The sequence below is a fragment of the Lathyrus oleraceus genome, chromosome 2 (assembly GCF_024323335.1).
Source record: "Lathyrus oleraceus cultivar Zhongwan6 chromosome 2, CAAS_Psat_ZW6_1.0, whole genome shotgun sequence".
Lineage (NCBI taxonomy): Eukaryota > Viridiplantae > Streptophyta > Magnoliopsida > Fabales > Fabaceae > Lathyrus > Lathyrus oleraceus.
The window spans coordinates 274,009,473-274,025,733 of record NC_066580.1 but is presented as its reverse complement, the minus strand read 5'-3'; the positions used below and the strand labels follow the sequence as shown (position 1 = coordinate 274,025,733).

At 37.3% G+C, this 16,261-nt stretch overlaps 1 protein-coding gene and 1 non-coding gene across 2 annotated transcripts; one reads left to right on the top strand and one right to left on the bottom strand.

The window, feature by feature from the left end:
* Window positions 1-9,686: 9,686 nt before the first annotated feature.
* Window positions 9,687-9,792, top strand: LOC127125166 (small nucleolar RNA R71). Its single transcript, XR_007804623.1, has one exon. It is a non-coding gene; the product is annotated as a small nucleolar RNA R71 (small nucleolar RNA).
* Window positions 9,793-12,797: 3,005 nt separating this feature from the next.
* On the bottom strand, window positions 12,798-15,888 carry LOC127122880 (60S acidic ribosomal protein P2-2). Its single transcript, XM_051053156.1, has 4 exons — window positions 15,700-15,888; window positions 15,289-15,343; window positions 13,403-13,607; window positions 12,798-13,045 (listed from the first exon to the last, which is right to left on the bottom strand). Exons 1-4 carry the CDS (start codon window positions 15,785-15,787, stop codon window positions 13,019-13,021), a joined length of 375 nt encoding a protein of 124 aa, XP_050909113.1. The 5' UTR covers window positions 15,788-15,888; the 3' UTR covers window positions 12,798-13,018.
* Window positions 15,889-16,261: the final 373 nt, after the last annotated feature.

The following is a 16,261-nucleotide window of genomic DNA, read 5'->3' as shown; positions in this document are numbered from 1 at the left end:
CAAAAATATGTCATCTAACATTTGTTTTGCAGTCTAAGCAACCACAGGTCAAGCAATTCAAGGAATCCCTTTGTGCATTGAGCTGATGATATTTTCTTGGTGTGAGGACCACATGATTATTATATGGAGCTTATATGAGCTATGGTTCCATTTTGAGCAAATTCCCCAAGTGGTAAAGGCTCAAGTTCACCAGGCATTGTCAAGGTCATCTAAGGACCAATATAATCAACTATGCAGTCAACTGAGGGCTTTGAGGTGGGGGAAATGATTTGAAACATCCCAAGCATGTTCAAACAAGGCCTATTCATCATGTTAAACATCTATCTTGAAGATTTTGAAGTCATTGCAAAAGTTTCCCAAAATGGAAAGTGACCTGTAATTTCAAGTTTCCAAAAATGGCAAGTTTTTGGTTCACATTCAACTTGACTTTCCAACATCAAAGAAGCTTCAAATGAATTTTTGTTGAACATGAAAGTTGAAGATATTTCTCTCCTCTTTTCAAAAACCCCTATATCATGATCATCTGATGAATGGTTGAGAAGTTATGGCCAAATGATCACAAAATATGCATGGAAGTTCAAAATGCCATAACTTTTGATTCAAAACTCCAATTTGGTCCACTCTTTTGGCAAAATGCTCCTTGTGACCAAGAGATTCCAAATCAATCATTGCCTTGCATGAAAGAAACTCACATGACCATTTGTTCAAACATGTGCATTTTGGAGGGAAATCCAAGAATTCAAAATTGGTGAATCATACAAGCCATTTAACCATTCCATGATGTTTATTGGTTGATTTGGAGTGGATTTGAAGCTTGCATGGCACTGTTCACGTACACATGATCATATGCTAAGCACACTTGCCAAATTTGCATTACACCTTACATCTCCTTAATCACAATTAACCAATGCCTAATCTCAATTTCAGCATGATTAAGGGATGGTATATAAGTCAAATCTTAATCACAATTAAAAAAGAATAACAGAATTTGGATCAAAATTTCATTTCCCTCTCAATTTTCTCTCTCTTCAATTTTCAAATTTCTTCATCCAATTCCACAAAATTCTTGCATAATCATGTTTATCATGCATCATTGATGAAGAATCATCATCTGGTTTGAAGAATACAGTGCAGGTTCGAGCTACACAAGCACATGAACATGAACATGGAAGCTTCAAATTGAGCTGGATTCAAGGTGTTTCAAGTGCTAATTCTTGCATCAAGCTTCAAGTTGAGGTTAGAGGAGAAGATCTGGACGTTTTGGAGGCTTGAACACGTGAATTTGAAGAACTGCATCTCAAGTAGGTGAAAAATTCGTCATCTCTTTTCTTCAATTTCTTGCCATGATTAGATAGATCCTGTTGTGCTGATGATGCTGATATAATTAGATTTTGAAATGGTTAAGTATTGCTCAAGATATGATGATTTAAAGTTTGGTTGTTCAAAATGTTTTCGCTCGATCCGGTTGATTCATGAAGTATTAGGCTAAATGATTATGATATTCTTGATCCTCGTTGCAAGACCTTTCCAATGGTATAAGCCTCGTTAATTTCTGGAAAAATTTCCTGTAGCTCCGCTGTGTACACGGTCGGAGAAGACAGTGGAAAACACCGTGCGCCACCGTCTGTGTTTGGCTAGGGTTTGTGCTTCAAAACGCAGCGTTTTGGAAGGCTTCTTGACCTTTGAAGCGCGGGTTCGATTCTCTGCTCGCGTTGTTTCTGAATTTATTTGTTGAGCGCTCTTTTGACCTGCCTCGCCTGTATTCGAACCCTAGCGCATGTGTTTTTCTAATTTCCAATTGATTTTCCTTTGAGCGCTCTTTTGACCTAGCGCACCTGCGTTCGATCCTTCGCCAATGCGTTTTTTTGTTTTCTTCAATTGAATTCTCATTTGACCTGATGCGTGCATGTTCGAATCCAGCCGTGTGTACTTTTAGAATTTAATTGTTGATTTATCATGTGGCCTGTGTTGCATGAGTTCGAATCTGGCTGAAAGCAATGCTGATTTTTCTTCATTTCATTTTCCATATTATTTTCATATTATTTCATTTTGTTCATTCAATTTCAAAAAATCACTAAAAATAGTAGATTAATCCAAATTGATCCTAATTTTTTTTCACATTCTTGTTTGGATGTCTAGTTTTTTGTAGCATTTATTTCATGATTTGTTTGATGCTGGATTTTAAATTGTGATTGTTTGATTGAACATGATGCCATATTGATATGTTGCATTCATTTGTTTGTGAAATGCTCATGGTTTATCCAATGGATTTGAAATTTGACATGCTTGATCCTAACATGCGATGTGATGTTTTGGCTTTGGTTTGAGTATTTTATCATATGCCATCACTGTTTTGGACACATGAACATGTAGTGTGACAATTTGTGTCACTTATTTGATGATTGCATTTGTGCATTTTCATTTACATATCATTTGAGCTCTTCTGGACCTAATTTTTTGCATGATGCTTGTTCATAACATCTTGAGTTCACATAAAAAATTTAATAGCCATTGGATGCTTTTCTGTTTTGATTTGGATTTTCTATTTTTGATGTCCAATTTTGATCACTTTGCTTGCCTTAGCTTTACCTTGATCATTTGATGGCTTTTCCTTATGATTTGGTTTTGGTCCTTTTGAAGACTCTTTCTTGTCTGATTGAATGTGCTTCATGCGAAATATTGACTTCTGTTTTGGTCATTTAACTTGCGTTTGACCCTAGTCTTTGTACTAGTGGTTTGTACTCACCAATTGTGTTTTGTGTTTCAGGTATTTAGCACTAATGGTTGGTGTGGTCTCATTACTTGAGATGCCAATTGCTTTGATCACTAACTCTTGTTGTGTTGTAGGTCCATTTATGTGATGAACTCATTTGAGTGCTTGCACTTGTGACTTGCATTGTGTAGATATTGAAAAGTTCCACTGTGTTGACTGTTGGTTTTTCTGAATGCAATATTGACTGTTTGGCTTTTGTACAGGTACATTAGTCGCTTTTAGCTCTTGCCTGAGCTTTGCTTTGGAGTGTGGTTGATATACCACTTAGGTAACCACTCTCTCACTCCATGTAGTCTGGAAGTCCTGTCGTCTTTTTGGCAGGCATTTGGCTGAAGTCCTCCTTATGAGGCCATGTTTGTGATTGTTTACATTTGTGCCAAAGACCTCTAGATGAGGCATGTTACTTGATAAGTCCTCCTAAGTGAAGAGGCAATTGACAGATAGAAGGGATTAGCAGTCAATCCCCTGTTATTCAGTGAGTCGTTCATTATGCTCGCCCCACGTGCTGATGCTCTTGAACAAGTACCCAAGATCTTTGTATAGTGTCTGTCAAGTGGAATAGGATCCCTCATTCTGGATCCCCACACTTTCTTTATCATAAGCTCACCCAGGCCAGGGTTAAGAGCATGAGGTCTCATCCTCATTTCCATTTTCATCAGCTTCACCCTAACTCTCAATGTTAGTGGTTAAGAGCTCACAGATTACCTGATACAGTTGGATTGTTTGTCGAGGTTGATATGACCCCTCTTGACTAAAGCCCACCTTTGATTGAGCCTCTTGTTTGTATATAGAGTGTGATGCATTATTTGCTTGTTTGCTTTGCATGTGTTTGCTTTTGCTCATCTGTTTGTTTTGAGGAGTTAGATGTAAGTCCATCTATTGGCATTCTGTTTCCTGTTTGTTCTTGTGGAGTTGGATGTAAGCCCATATATTGGCGTTCTGTTTCCAGTTTTGTTGTTAGGAGTTGGATGTAAGTCCATTGATTGGCATTCTGTTTCCTCTTTCTGTGGTTCTCCCATGAGACTTGCTTATTGCTTTTACCTTTGTGTTGCCTAATTCCAAAGGAACTTACTTGGATCATTTCTATGATCTTGAGAAAGCAACCCTGTTTGTGGCTTTATCCCTTAACCCACCTCTTGCATGCTTATCCTTTTTCATCCTTAACCCAAAAACTAGAAAACTTTTGTGCAAACATTTCACTTGTTTTCAACATTAGAAACCTAGGCCTTATGCCTCTGATTTTCAAACTTTCTTTTCATAATACTCATTTTGAATTGAACTTTAAGTCAACTTTGACCATCTTTGTGAATACTTCTAATTGGTTAATTCAACCCTCTCAAATGCTTTTGTGGCCCTTGTCCACTTCTTAATCAAAATTTTCATGCATTAGCCATAGATTTGAATTATCTTAGTGGTTGATGTAAATCTCACCCTTTTGTCCTTAGTGATTGAATTGTAAGACTTCCCTGCTTATTATAGGGTTAACCCCTCACTAGCATGTTGAAGCTATTCTCACATGGTGGACTTGTGGTTGTTCAGGTTGAGTTTTCTCCCTTTGATAACGAAAGACCTTAAGGCTTTTGTTTAAAATCAATCCACTCATTTGTTTTGAAATTTTTTACCCGAACTACGGGGTTTTGATCCTTATCTTTCATGAGAGGGTACGTAGACAATGGGTTCATCCATCCAAACACAAAAATGTAAATAAACTTGTATATTCTTCTCTCATCTCTTCAATCATGTTTGCACAAAATAATTTCATAAACAATAACCTGTACAATAATTTGTGAAAAGGGCTCCCTAGGAGTACCTAGGATGTTGTGGGTGCCTAACACCTTCCCATGACATAACCAACCCACTTACCCAGATCTCTGACCCTCTTTTGCTAGTTTTGTTTGTAAAACTTTATAGGTTTTTGTTGGCTTTCTAACCATTCCTTTGGATAAATAGAAGTGCGATGGCGACTCGACTTTGTATGATTTACCTTGGATTTAGTTAATATTTCCAATGGTGACGAATACACCGCTACACTATCTTTGTCGGCTGGTGGACTTTCATCTTCTCTTCCTTTTATTTGTTCTATTGGTGTATTAGCTGCCTTGCACCCAAGCATTCTAGTTTCTTGAAGTAAGTCAATGGTGTATTTCCTTTGTGATACATAGATACCATCCTTTGTTCGAGCAACTTCCATCCCTACAAAATACTTCAGTTGTCCCAAGTCCTTAACTTCAAATTCCTTTGCCAAGAGTCCCTTTAAATGATCAATTTGATCATAATCATTTCCTGTAGTAACGATATCATCAACATAAACAATAAACAAAGTTACCTTTCCTTCCATGGAATGTTTAACAAACATAGTGTGATCTGATTGGCATTGGTTGAACCCGTCTTTCTTTACAACTCGAGTCAATCTATCAAACCATGCCCTTGGAGACTGCTTGAGGCCATAAAGGGATTTTCGGAGCCTGCACACCATATTTGCGGTGCTGGATGATTCAAGTCCAGGAGGAATCTGCATATAAACTTCCTCTTCTAGGTCACCATTTAAGAAGGCATTCTTGATATCTAGTTGATGGAGTGGCCAATCTAAATTTGCAGCCAAAGAGAGAATAACTCTAACTGAGTTCAATTTGGCCACCGATGCAAAAGTCTCTTCATAGTCTACTCCATATGATTGAGTAAATCCCTTTGCTACAAGTCGAGCTTTGTACCGATTTACACTCCCATCTGCATTATACTTCATGGAGAATATCCATTTGCATCCTACCGACTTCTTCCCTGATGGTAGGCTTGTGATCTCCCAAGTGCCATTCTTAATTAAGGCCTGAACCTCTTCAGTTATGGCTGTTGCCCATTCAGAATTTTGGAGTGCCTCATGGATGTTGCTTGGAATATGTGTATTGTCAAGGGCTGTTACAAACGTCTTGTAACTCTGGGACAATTTTCCATAAGATACAAATCTTTCAATGGGATGTTTAGTACACGGTCTTACATTTTTTCTCAAAGCAATAGGAATATTAATGGCATCAACATTCACAGAGTTAGGAGCAGTATTACCTGAGGGAACGTCACTTTCTAGAGTCTTGGAGGTTTCTTGGTTCTGCCTTGGAGTTGTGCAGGACTCTATTCCCTTCTTGCTCTTCCTGGAGTACACTTTCACGTTGTTTTCTAGTGCAGTTTCTGTTGTAGGGGCTGTAGTTTCTACTGCAATTTCCTCTACATTTTCTAACGTAGTTTCTTCTGGTCCATGTGTAGGTTCTGCAGTTTCTGTTGCATTTTCATTTGGTTCAGGTGTAGGTTTTGATGCCTCTGCAGTGAGTTTGGGTTCAGTTAGCTCAAGTTCCAAAAGTTGGGATTATACCACTTCAATTGGATAGATGTTCTCCCCCTGAATGCCAACTTTGGGATAATATGGTTGATTCTCAAAAAAAGTTACATCCATGGTGTGGTAGAATTTTTTGTTTTGAGGTGAATAACATTTGTATCCCTTTTGGTGAGGAGAGTAGCCGAGGAATATGCATTTAATGGATTTCGGGTCAAGTTTACTGCGTTGGGGATCAAGATTATGGACAAAGGTTGTGCATCCAAATATTTTCAAAGGAATAGATGTAAGGATGCGATTGGTTGGGTATAAGGTTTGGAGAGTGGAGTAAGGCGTATGAAAGTTAAGGATTCGGGAAGGCATTCTGTTTATTAGATAGGTTGCAGAGAGGACAGTTTCTCCCCAAAAATGGTTAGGGACATTTGTAGCTAGCATGAGAGACCGGGTTACTTCTAGGAGGTGTCTATTCTTTCTCTCGGCAACCCCGTTCTGCTGAGGTGTATCCACACATGAGGTTTGGTGTATTATTCCATGTTGCGTAAAGTATGAGCTTAGTGCAGAATTATAGTACTCACGACCATTATCACTCCTAAGCACTCTAATCTTGCTTTGAAATTGTGTTTGCACCATGGTATGGAAACATTCAAATATTCTACCAACTTCCGATTTGTCTTTCATAAGGTAGACCCAAGTGATCCGTGTGTGGTCATTAATAAAGGTGACAAACCATCTTGATCCAGTTACATTTCTGACTCGCGATGGTCCCGATACATCACTATGAATGACATAAAAAGGTTGGGAAGGTTTATAGGGTTGAGGTGGGTGGGGGCTGCGTGTATGTTTGGACAATTGACAAATTTCACATTGAAACAACTTCTGATTTTTATTGAATACTTTAGGAAGCATTTTTTTCAAGTACATAAAATTTGGGTGGCCTAGTCTATAGTGCCACAGCATTGCAGAATTTTCACTACATGCAGAAACTATAGCGCAAGAGGTTGCCTCGGATTCTAATTTAGATGCTTCAGCCTGAAGGATATAGAGTCCAGCACATTCTTTAGCATTGCCAATCGTCCTCCCCGACTCCAAAATCTGAAATTCACAAAGGTTAGGAAAGAATTTAGTGATACACTTCAAATCCTTTGTAAGTTTACTGATGAACAACAAGTTACAATCAAGTTTAGGCACATACAGTACTGAACTAAGAGTAATATTTTGTGAAATAATGACTGAACCTTTACCCATGACCTTAGAAAGGGTACCATCAGCAATTCGAACAGTCGAATTATTTTGACATGGAGAATAGCTATCAAAGACAGTCAAATATCCAGTCATGTGATCAGATGCTCCTGAGTCAATAATCCATGAATTTTGTTTTCCCATGCTAGTGTTTAGAGCATGAAAAAGATTACCTTTTTGTGCCACAGTAGCTGTACCAATTGTTTGTTGAAGCATTTTTTGTAAGGCTTCCATTTGCTCCTTGTTGAATGGTGATGAGTGAGAATTTACCTCAACTGTGTTCCCCCTGCTATCCCGGTTTTTAGTCCATTTTAGTTCTGATGGCTTTCCATGAATGATCCAGTATGTCTCCTTGGTATGGCCCGATTTCTTGCAGTGGTCACACCAAGGCCGAGTTTTCTTTTGGAAAGAACACTGATCTCCCCTTGCTGCCATTGCAGATCCTTCTATAGATGGGACTGCACTGGATTTTCCAAGCATCACTTTTCTCCTGCTCTCCTTTCTTCGTATTTCTGAAAATGCTTCTCGAATTTTTGGAAGAGGTTTGGTTCCAAGGATTCTCCCACGAACTTCATCAAGTTCTGTGTTCAAACCTAATAGAAATTTATAGACTCTATCTTTCTCCACCAATTCTTTGTACTTCTTTTTGTCCTCCGTGCAACTCCATTCAACTTCATCATATACATCTAGTTGTTGCCAGTGACGATTGAGAGTATTAAAATACTTTGTGACTGAGCGGTCATCTTGACGCAAATCATGGAGTATGCTCTTGATTTCAAAAATTGAAGATGTATTGTCGACATTAGAGTAGGTTTCCTTTACTGCACCCACATCTCTTTGGCAGTGTCATAGTACATGAAATTTTCTCCAATTTCATTTGTCATGGTGTTTAGCAGCCATGACATTACTAGACTGTTTTCTAGTTGCCACTTTTCGAGGTTTGAATCCCCCTTTTTTGGACACTTGGAGTCTCCTGTGATATAACTCCCTATAATTGCTGCTACCTAAATAAGGAAATAATAGTAATAGAGAATAAATCTATTTACACCACTGTTTTGTAACAACTTAACAAATCATAATCAAATGATTATGATTTGATATGTGCTAATCTTCAACAACTACCAGGGTCTTTCTCCTTCTTAGCAAGTTTATCCTCGGAAATAAAATTGCATCCCAAGGGTTTTAAGTCGTCAAGCCTACGCTTGTTGGTTAAGATGTCTTTGAGAAATTTGGCGTAAGATGAAATTTGGGTGATAGCTTCGGTGAAAGGAATCTCTACATGAAGCTTTTCTATTACTTTTATAAATTTTTGGTATTGGTTATTGACTTTGGTTTGTTTAAGTCTTTGCGGATATAGGATTGGTGGTTTGTACGGGGATGGTGGTTTGTAAGTTTTATCCTTGGCTTCACCTTCTTGGCTGGTTTGTTTCTCGGGTTCCTCTGGTTCCTCTTCTTGGTTGGTAGGTATATTTTCTTTAGAAGTTTTGGACTCGCTCATTGCTGGGTTATGAGGCCCTTCGTAAGCGGTCCCACTTCGTAACGAGATATCGTTAGCTTGCCCTCGAGGGTTTGGTTGAGGTTGTCCAGGGAATTGGCCTTCAAGTGTAGTTTGGGGGGCTTGGCTTTATGCTACCTGTGAGATCTGGGTTTCAAGCATCTTGTTGTGAGTGATTATCTGATCAACCTTGGTTCCTAATTGCGTTATAAGTTCATTTACGTGAATGTTCTGGTTTAGGAATTCTTTATTTTGCTGAGTCTGGCCCGATATAAAGCTTTCCATGATCTTCTCAAGGTTAGACTTCTGGGGCACAACTTGCATAGGTTGGTTTGGTTTTTGGGCTTGATAACCTTGCGGTCTCTGAGGTGCATGATTTTGGATAGGGTTCTGGTTTTTATAGGAGAAATTCGGATGATTCTTCCATCCAGGGTTGTAAGTGTTTGAAAATGGGTTACCTTTGGCGTAATTTACTTGGTCGGTGTTCAAGTCGTTCAAAAGGTTACACTCCGCTGATTCATGTCCTTTAGATCCACAGAGTTTGCACTCTGTGTGGACAACTGTTGCGGTGTTAGTATTTGTAGACATATGTTCTATCTTAAGGGCTAAAGCGTCCATTTTCGCCTGCATCATGTCTAGAGAGCTTACCTCATGTATTCCACCTTGGGTCTCCTTTTTCTCTATTGATGCTCGTTCAGTTCCCCATTGATAATGGTTTTGGGCCATATCCTCAATTAGATCACAAGCTTTGGGGTAAGGTTTGTTCATCAGCGCGCCACCTGCGGCAGCGTCGATGCTCATCTTGGTGTTATAATGGAGTCCCTTGTAGAAGGTATGAACGATCAGCCATTGTTCTAGGTCATGGTGTGGGCAGACTCTTAATAGCTCTTTATATCTCTCCCAAGCTTCAAAAAGCGATTCTCCTTGGTTTTGAGCAAATCTAGTTATTTGGTTTCGAAGAACAACAATCTTACTAGGGGGAAATATCTAGCAAGGAATACTCTCCTAAGGTCTTCCCAGGTAGTTATTGAATTAGCTGGAAGTGAATCTAGCCATGAACGTGCTCTATCCCTAAGGGAGAAAGGAAATAATCTTAAACGGATCGCATCAGGTGAAACGCCGTTAGATTTAAAGGTGTCGGCTAGTTGGATAAAAAAATTTAAATGTTGATTCGGGTTCTCAGTAGCGAGACCCGCGTATTGGTTCCGTTGCACTAATTACAACAAAGACGGTTTTAGTTCGAAATTGTTAGTAGGAATGAGGGGGTTTACTATACTCGAACTAGGTTCCTCGTTAGAGGGTTGGGCGAATTCCTTAAGAGGTCTCCTATCGCGATTCTCGACTATAGCTTTCTTAATTCGGATGAGTAAGAGGCGTGTACGAGTATAACGTTCGGGTTCCGCTAAAGGATCTACTAAATTTCTGATACTACGTGTTCTTCGCATTTAGCGAGTAATAATGCCTTAGTCTATACGGTGTAACAACAGGGTACGAAATTTGACGAAGTTGGTCCCCGACAACGGCGCCAAAAACTTGATCGTTATTATTCGCAAGTGCACGAATTACGTCAAAGTAATATAAAAGAATATCGATCCCACATAGACCAATCGTCAATCTATCGATTACTATCGTTACGGTGTTTATCTAAGACGATATAAAGAGATATTGGGTTTGCAAAACAACGGTAAATAATAAATGTAGGTAAAGATAGGTTGAATGTATCTCACGTCAATTAAGTGATGTTTCGATTGTCTAAATAGAACTACTTATGAGGCAATATTTTCTACTCTTGAAAAGAATCCATTTAATAGGAACTGTCGCTTTCGCGTATTCAGAACCGAGTTTACCCTTAAATTAAGGCCTCTTATTGTCACTTATAAAAGGTGCGCAGAACACTAAAGTAGTAAACTTATTTTTAAGAAATGAGACTCCTAACCTTAGTTGAAAAGTGATTTTGATTTGGAAAGTTTACCCAAGGAGTTTCCTGATTTTAAATCCATCAACGCGTCCGAAAACAGTTTCAAAAATAATTTTTCCTTAAAATGATAAAAATTCCTAGTTACTAAGCTAAGGTGCTTTCGCACTCCTCGAATAATTAAAACTAATCAAGTTTGTTTTAGAAAACTCAAGTTAAAAATCAAAACAGCTTTTAAAGTATTTCTACAGATTCAATATGTGAAACATTACTTTAACCGCGATCCTTACATTCTAACCTTTAAAAGATTTAGCCAGACATGGTAACACAAACAAACACAACGGTATTAATGATGAAAAATTTGTTTTAGAATGTGAGGCGTAGAGAGCGAGTAAAGTGCGGAAAATATATAAAGTAAAGCGATTGCGGAAAATAAATAAAGTAAAGCGAGTGCGGAAAATAAATAAAGTAAAGCGAGTGCGGAAAATAAATAAAATAAAAGCGATGCGGGAAATAAAGAAAATAAAAGCAATGCGGAAAATAAATAAAATAAAAGCGATGCAGGAAATAAATAAATAAAGCGATAAATAAGAACCTGCTCCAAATGGAAGGCTTTAAATCTGGTACAAAAATAAACCTCCGACTCCTGAAGCTAAAGACGACAGCAACTCGAAGTGACCCAACTCAATCTCACTAAGGTGCGATAACCCCCTGATGTGACGGATTACCGCTATTACAAATGATAAATATATGCTTAGTGTTGTAAAAATAAGTTGGATGATTTGAAAATGAAATGGAACGAACTATTTATAGAGGATTTCAGCAGCTTGCAAAGACCATGGTGCCCTCCAACTTCTCCTCCCGCCATCCCTTCATGGCGCCCGCCATGTGTGTAAATGGGAAAGATCATGGGAACATGGCGGTTACCTCCTAGTTGAGGGCTGATGACTCATGGCTTCTCCTATAACGGCCGCCATGTGCAACGCCATGTGTGTAATTTCGCCGAAAAGCCCTAACTTTAGGTCTTTTTGCTCCGTTTCTTCCAAAAGAGTCTGAAAGTACTAAATATTTGAAAACATGATAAAAGAGAGCATAATACAAACAAAATGATAATAAAGTCCTAATAAACATGTGAAATCCGAGTCAAAAACACGGTGTAATTCAGTGTGAACAAGAATTCACTGAGATTATTATCTCACCCCCAATATTGTTGTATCGTTGTTATTTTTCATGTATTCCTTGTAGATTGAATGTGATCTTCCCCTATGGAGTTGTGTACAATGAAGATATTGTACATAGTTGTTAGATTTTTATTTTTACACACTATTGTATAACACGTGCAATTGATGTTTTTAGTTGGACATGTTTATAAAATGATGCCTTTAGGCACTTATGTTATATGGTTTTAAAATGGATCAATTTTGTGTACCTATTTTGAAAGATGATTATTTAAAAAAAAATATTGGTTATTTTAGAATTTTTTTTGAAAAAAGTGATTATTTTTAAAAAAAAATCCTAGACTATTATTGAAAAATGAATAAAAAAGTTAGTGTTGTCGTTTTCAGTTACAATTCAATAACGAGCTTACTCTAATTTGTTAAATTTGAAGATTATAAGCGTGTATCAAAATAAGTACTTATGAAAAAAGTATAAGTTTTGTTTCTAACAAAACATATAATCAACTTAAATTATTTTTATGTTCTATAAAATTGTTTTCGTGAGTAATCTTTGAGAACTTATAAAAATAAACTCAAGTATATGAATAATTTTATAAGTTGTTTCAACAAACTCTTCCAAACATTATCACAAAACTTATGGCATAAAATAAACATTAATTAAATCCAAAGAGGCATATATGAATCATTGTTAATGATCCATTGTTCAATTCTGGTTTCTTAATAATTATTTCCTATTAGAAAACCTTGAACAAATAGAACAACATAATTTCTTCTAAATTAAAGTTCACATCTTGTACCTAGACATTTTATATGTTGATCCCTGTCAATTTACTTTTAGCTTATATGCTTTCACACTAATAATTCTCCACCATATCTTTCAAATCTCCCTATTTATAAGTAAAATTTATAGTTATCAAGGTAACTAATAACAATGGATGGATTATAATTCCTTCTAGGAACAATATAATGCACAAGTTAAAAACCAATAGGTCAAGGAAATCATAAAAAGCATTTTGATCCAATCACATTGTCAAAAATGAAAATACAAAACCAACAAAACCTAATACAATAAACAAAATCTTGTGTTTCAACTCTTCTAGTCAAACAAACTGAAGCCCATATCCTGTCAAACAAAGATGACAATGATATATTCATTTGTTAGTATGGATTGGAGAATCCAGCAGACATCACTGTTTGGATATCATAAAATGAACTGGGTGGAATGAGAAGGAAAAGGGAGTGGAATGAGGCAAAATGGAGCGGAACGGAATGAAGATTCTATTTCATCCTTTGGAGATTTTAGGACAGAACAAGTCAAATTATTATTCATTCAGAAAGAAATATAGTGGTTAGTGATGGAAAGGAATCCATACCACTTTATTCCATTCCCTCCATTCAATTTTAAATCCAATTTTAAATGATCCAAACAATAGGACACCACTTCATTCTATCTAATAGAGCTAAAATGTTAGAAACTTACATCATCAGACTCTTCCTTTTCTTCAACCTTCTTTTCTTCCTTTGCTTTGGCAGGAGGTGCAGAGGCTGCAGCACCGCCACCAGATACAGCAGAAACAGCTACAACACCTCCACCAGAAGGAACTGAAGCCAATTTCTCTCTTCCACTGGCAATTAGCTCAGCAAAATATTTTCCCTTGACTTCCCTCAACAGCAACTGTTGATTCCTTAGGATTGGCAGTAATTTTAGAAAACAAATAATGTAATCATCTCTGTTGTTTTAATATGTTGGGTTGAAGAAATTCAACATCTGGACCAACATGTCATGTACGATGTCACGACATCAGGTCTGTGACATCGCACATGTGTAGGAAACTGAATTAATTAATTCAGTATATGTCATGGGATCAGCAAGGATATCTGGTGAATATCCTAACTCCCTTGTGGAGGTCTTGAAGACTAAATCAGAATATATATAGGCTCTAAATATGGAGATATATATGGAGAGAGTTTAGGAACTTGAAGACCTTGTTTGTAGCAGAATTTTTCTGCTGAAGTTGTAACAGCAAAGAACAAGTCTGCTGCAATTTCTGAAGGCCCAAATCCAGTTGGGTGATTAGGTTATAAATAGCTGATTGTAACCTAGTTTTTGTAAGCCTCTTAGAATGAATTTTTAGGGGTGTGTGTAAGGTAAACCTCCCAATCTGTGGGAAGGTTACCATGTGTATCTCAGTGGTAAATCCTGAGAGTTGTTGTAACTCGAAGCCTGTAGGCAAGAGTGATTTTGTTCTTGAATGAAGCTGTGAAGCAAGTTCAAGGTGTGGTAACATTACATTGTATTTGTAGTGATAGGAATGGAAACTGGAGGTTTCTATCTAGGAGTTCCTAGGTATAGATTGCATTGGGTAGGGATTAAGTGATGAGTTGTAAACGGGTGAGTTTAACTCTGAATTGATACTACTAATAATGGATCTTCTTCCTGGCTTGGTAGCCCCCAGATGTAGGTCATGTTGGACTGAACTGGGTTAACAATTTCCTGTGTTTGTTTTCCTTCTGTATGATATAATCATGTCTGCCATCACTAAGCATGTATTCCAGTCTGTTCATCAAGATAATAGCAGACCTGATACATAGCCTTCTGTTGGAATGTCAATCAGAATGTTTTGACATTCATCAACAACAGCACATACTGTTTAATAAGCTGATGATTTGAGTTCAGTATGTAGTGAAGTCTGGAGTTCAAAAGCATAACAGACCTGGCCAAAAGATCATTGTGAAACTGTCAAACTGGATGTCTTGACAGTTCTTCCAGTAAGCTGATACTGAAGTAGAGACTGGTTGGTCTTTTACAGTACAGCAAATTTAGCACAGTCTGTTTTCAGGAACCAAGCAGACTTAGCATATGGTTCTGGACTTGGGTGTCAAACGGAATGTTGTGACATTCACTCCTGACTGCATATGCTAAATTGTTGGATGGTTAGTTTTTCTGTTTCAGGATTTTTCTCAGGCTATTCTTCAGGAATCCACCAGCTGATCTAAAATCTCGGAAACTAACAACTAAGCTACAATTAATGAACCTGGAAAATAATCTATTTATTAGTTCATTAATAAGTGGAGATTAGTTTAACTTGTTACAACCTTTAATTTAGGAAATACAAGTACATGACCAACAAACTGGAACAATGTAACAGATAATGTCCAAAACAGGATTGAGACATCTTGCTGATATCTGTGTAGGAAAACAACAGAAGTGAATGATTAGGTGTCCCTCCATTCTAGGATGACATAGAAGGAGAGGTCGTGACACTGTGAAAAGGTGCACATTAGTACAGAGTGTAATAACTGTCTTGCTGTAATAGGTACAATGTTAGATCAGATGTCATGACTTGAAGTAGAACATCTGAATACTGACTACGCCAGAATTTCAACAACTCAATCTGCTCATCTTCTCCCTCAACTCCAACTATAAATATCAAAGGAAAACATATTCATTAACATTCATATCAATTTTGACATTTCACATTGCCGTTTAGAGTAAAATTTCAGTGATCGTAGAATCTAAACAATAAACAAAATAAATCACTGCAGAATAATCAAGATCCAATGGTTTAGTAAGTTAAATCAAAAGACAGTGCTTTGCACACTTTACAGCATTCAGTGTTTTCAAATACATACAAACAATATCAATCAACTAATTAACAACTCTACAAACAAAAAATACACAACCGCATTCTGAGAGAGAGCATGCACAAAAACAACAGAATAATGATCCCATAATAAAATTCAATACAAAAAGGGAGAGAGATTAGGAATGAGAACCTGAGCCTAGGATGCGTTTGACATCAACGGCGGAAGGGGCTGTGTTACCTCCCAAAACGGCCAACAAATACGCCGCGATGATCTTCATATCTGAAGGGAAAATCAGGTAACACAGATAGTTTATTAACACGAATCAAGAACGTCGAGAAATTAGAATTGTTGCAAGAGAATGAAAAACGTACTTGGATGGATTGGGATTTCACAGCGACCGCTTATATGAACTCTGAGGGTGAAGGAGGAAAATGGGAGATGTAAGAATTTATATGATTAGGGTTTTTGAACACTTGGATTGGGCCTTCATCTTTTCCGGTTTTACCTCATTCCCATACATCCTCATACCCCTACATTTTATGAACTATTCCAACTTTATCCTTATATCATTTTAACTATACCCCTACATTTTATGAACTATTCTAACTTTATCCTTATATCATTTTAACTAAATTACCTTCTTCTTCTTTTTTTACTATTCATATAGGTTTTTGGAAATTTTGAAAGAGTTTGTACCCAGAAGTGTGTACCTGATAACTGCGAGGAATGAGTTCTTAATACGTTTTTTTAT

Excerpts from the sequence above, each read along its gene's own strand:
- LOC127122880 (XM_051053156.1), bottom strand. The coding sequence starts at position 15,787 with ATGAAGATCATCGCGGCGTATTTGTTGGCCGTTTTGGGAGGTAACACA. Across the intron at positions 13,608-15,288 it reads TTGAAATTCTGGCGTAGTCA|GAATCAACAGTTGCTGTTGA; the intron begins GTATTCAGATGT and ends GCCAATCCTAAG. Across the intron at positions 13,046-13,402 it reads AAAAGGAAGAGTCTGATGAT|GATATGGGCTTCAGTTTGTT; the intron begins GTAAGTTTCTAA and ends TTTGTTTGACAG.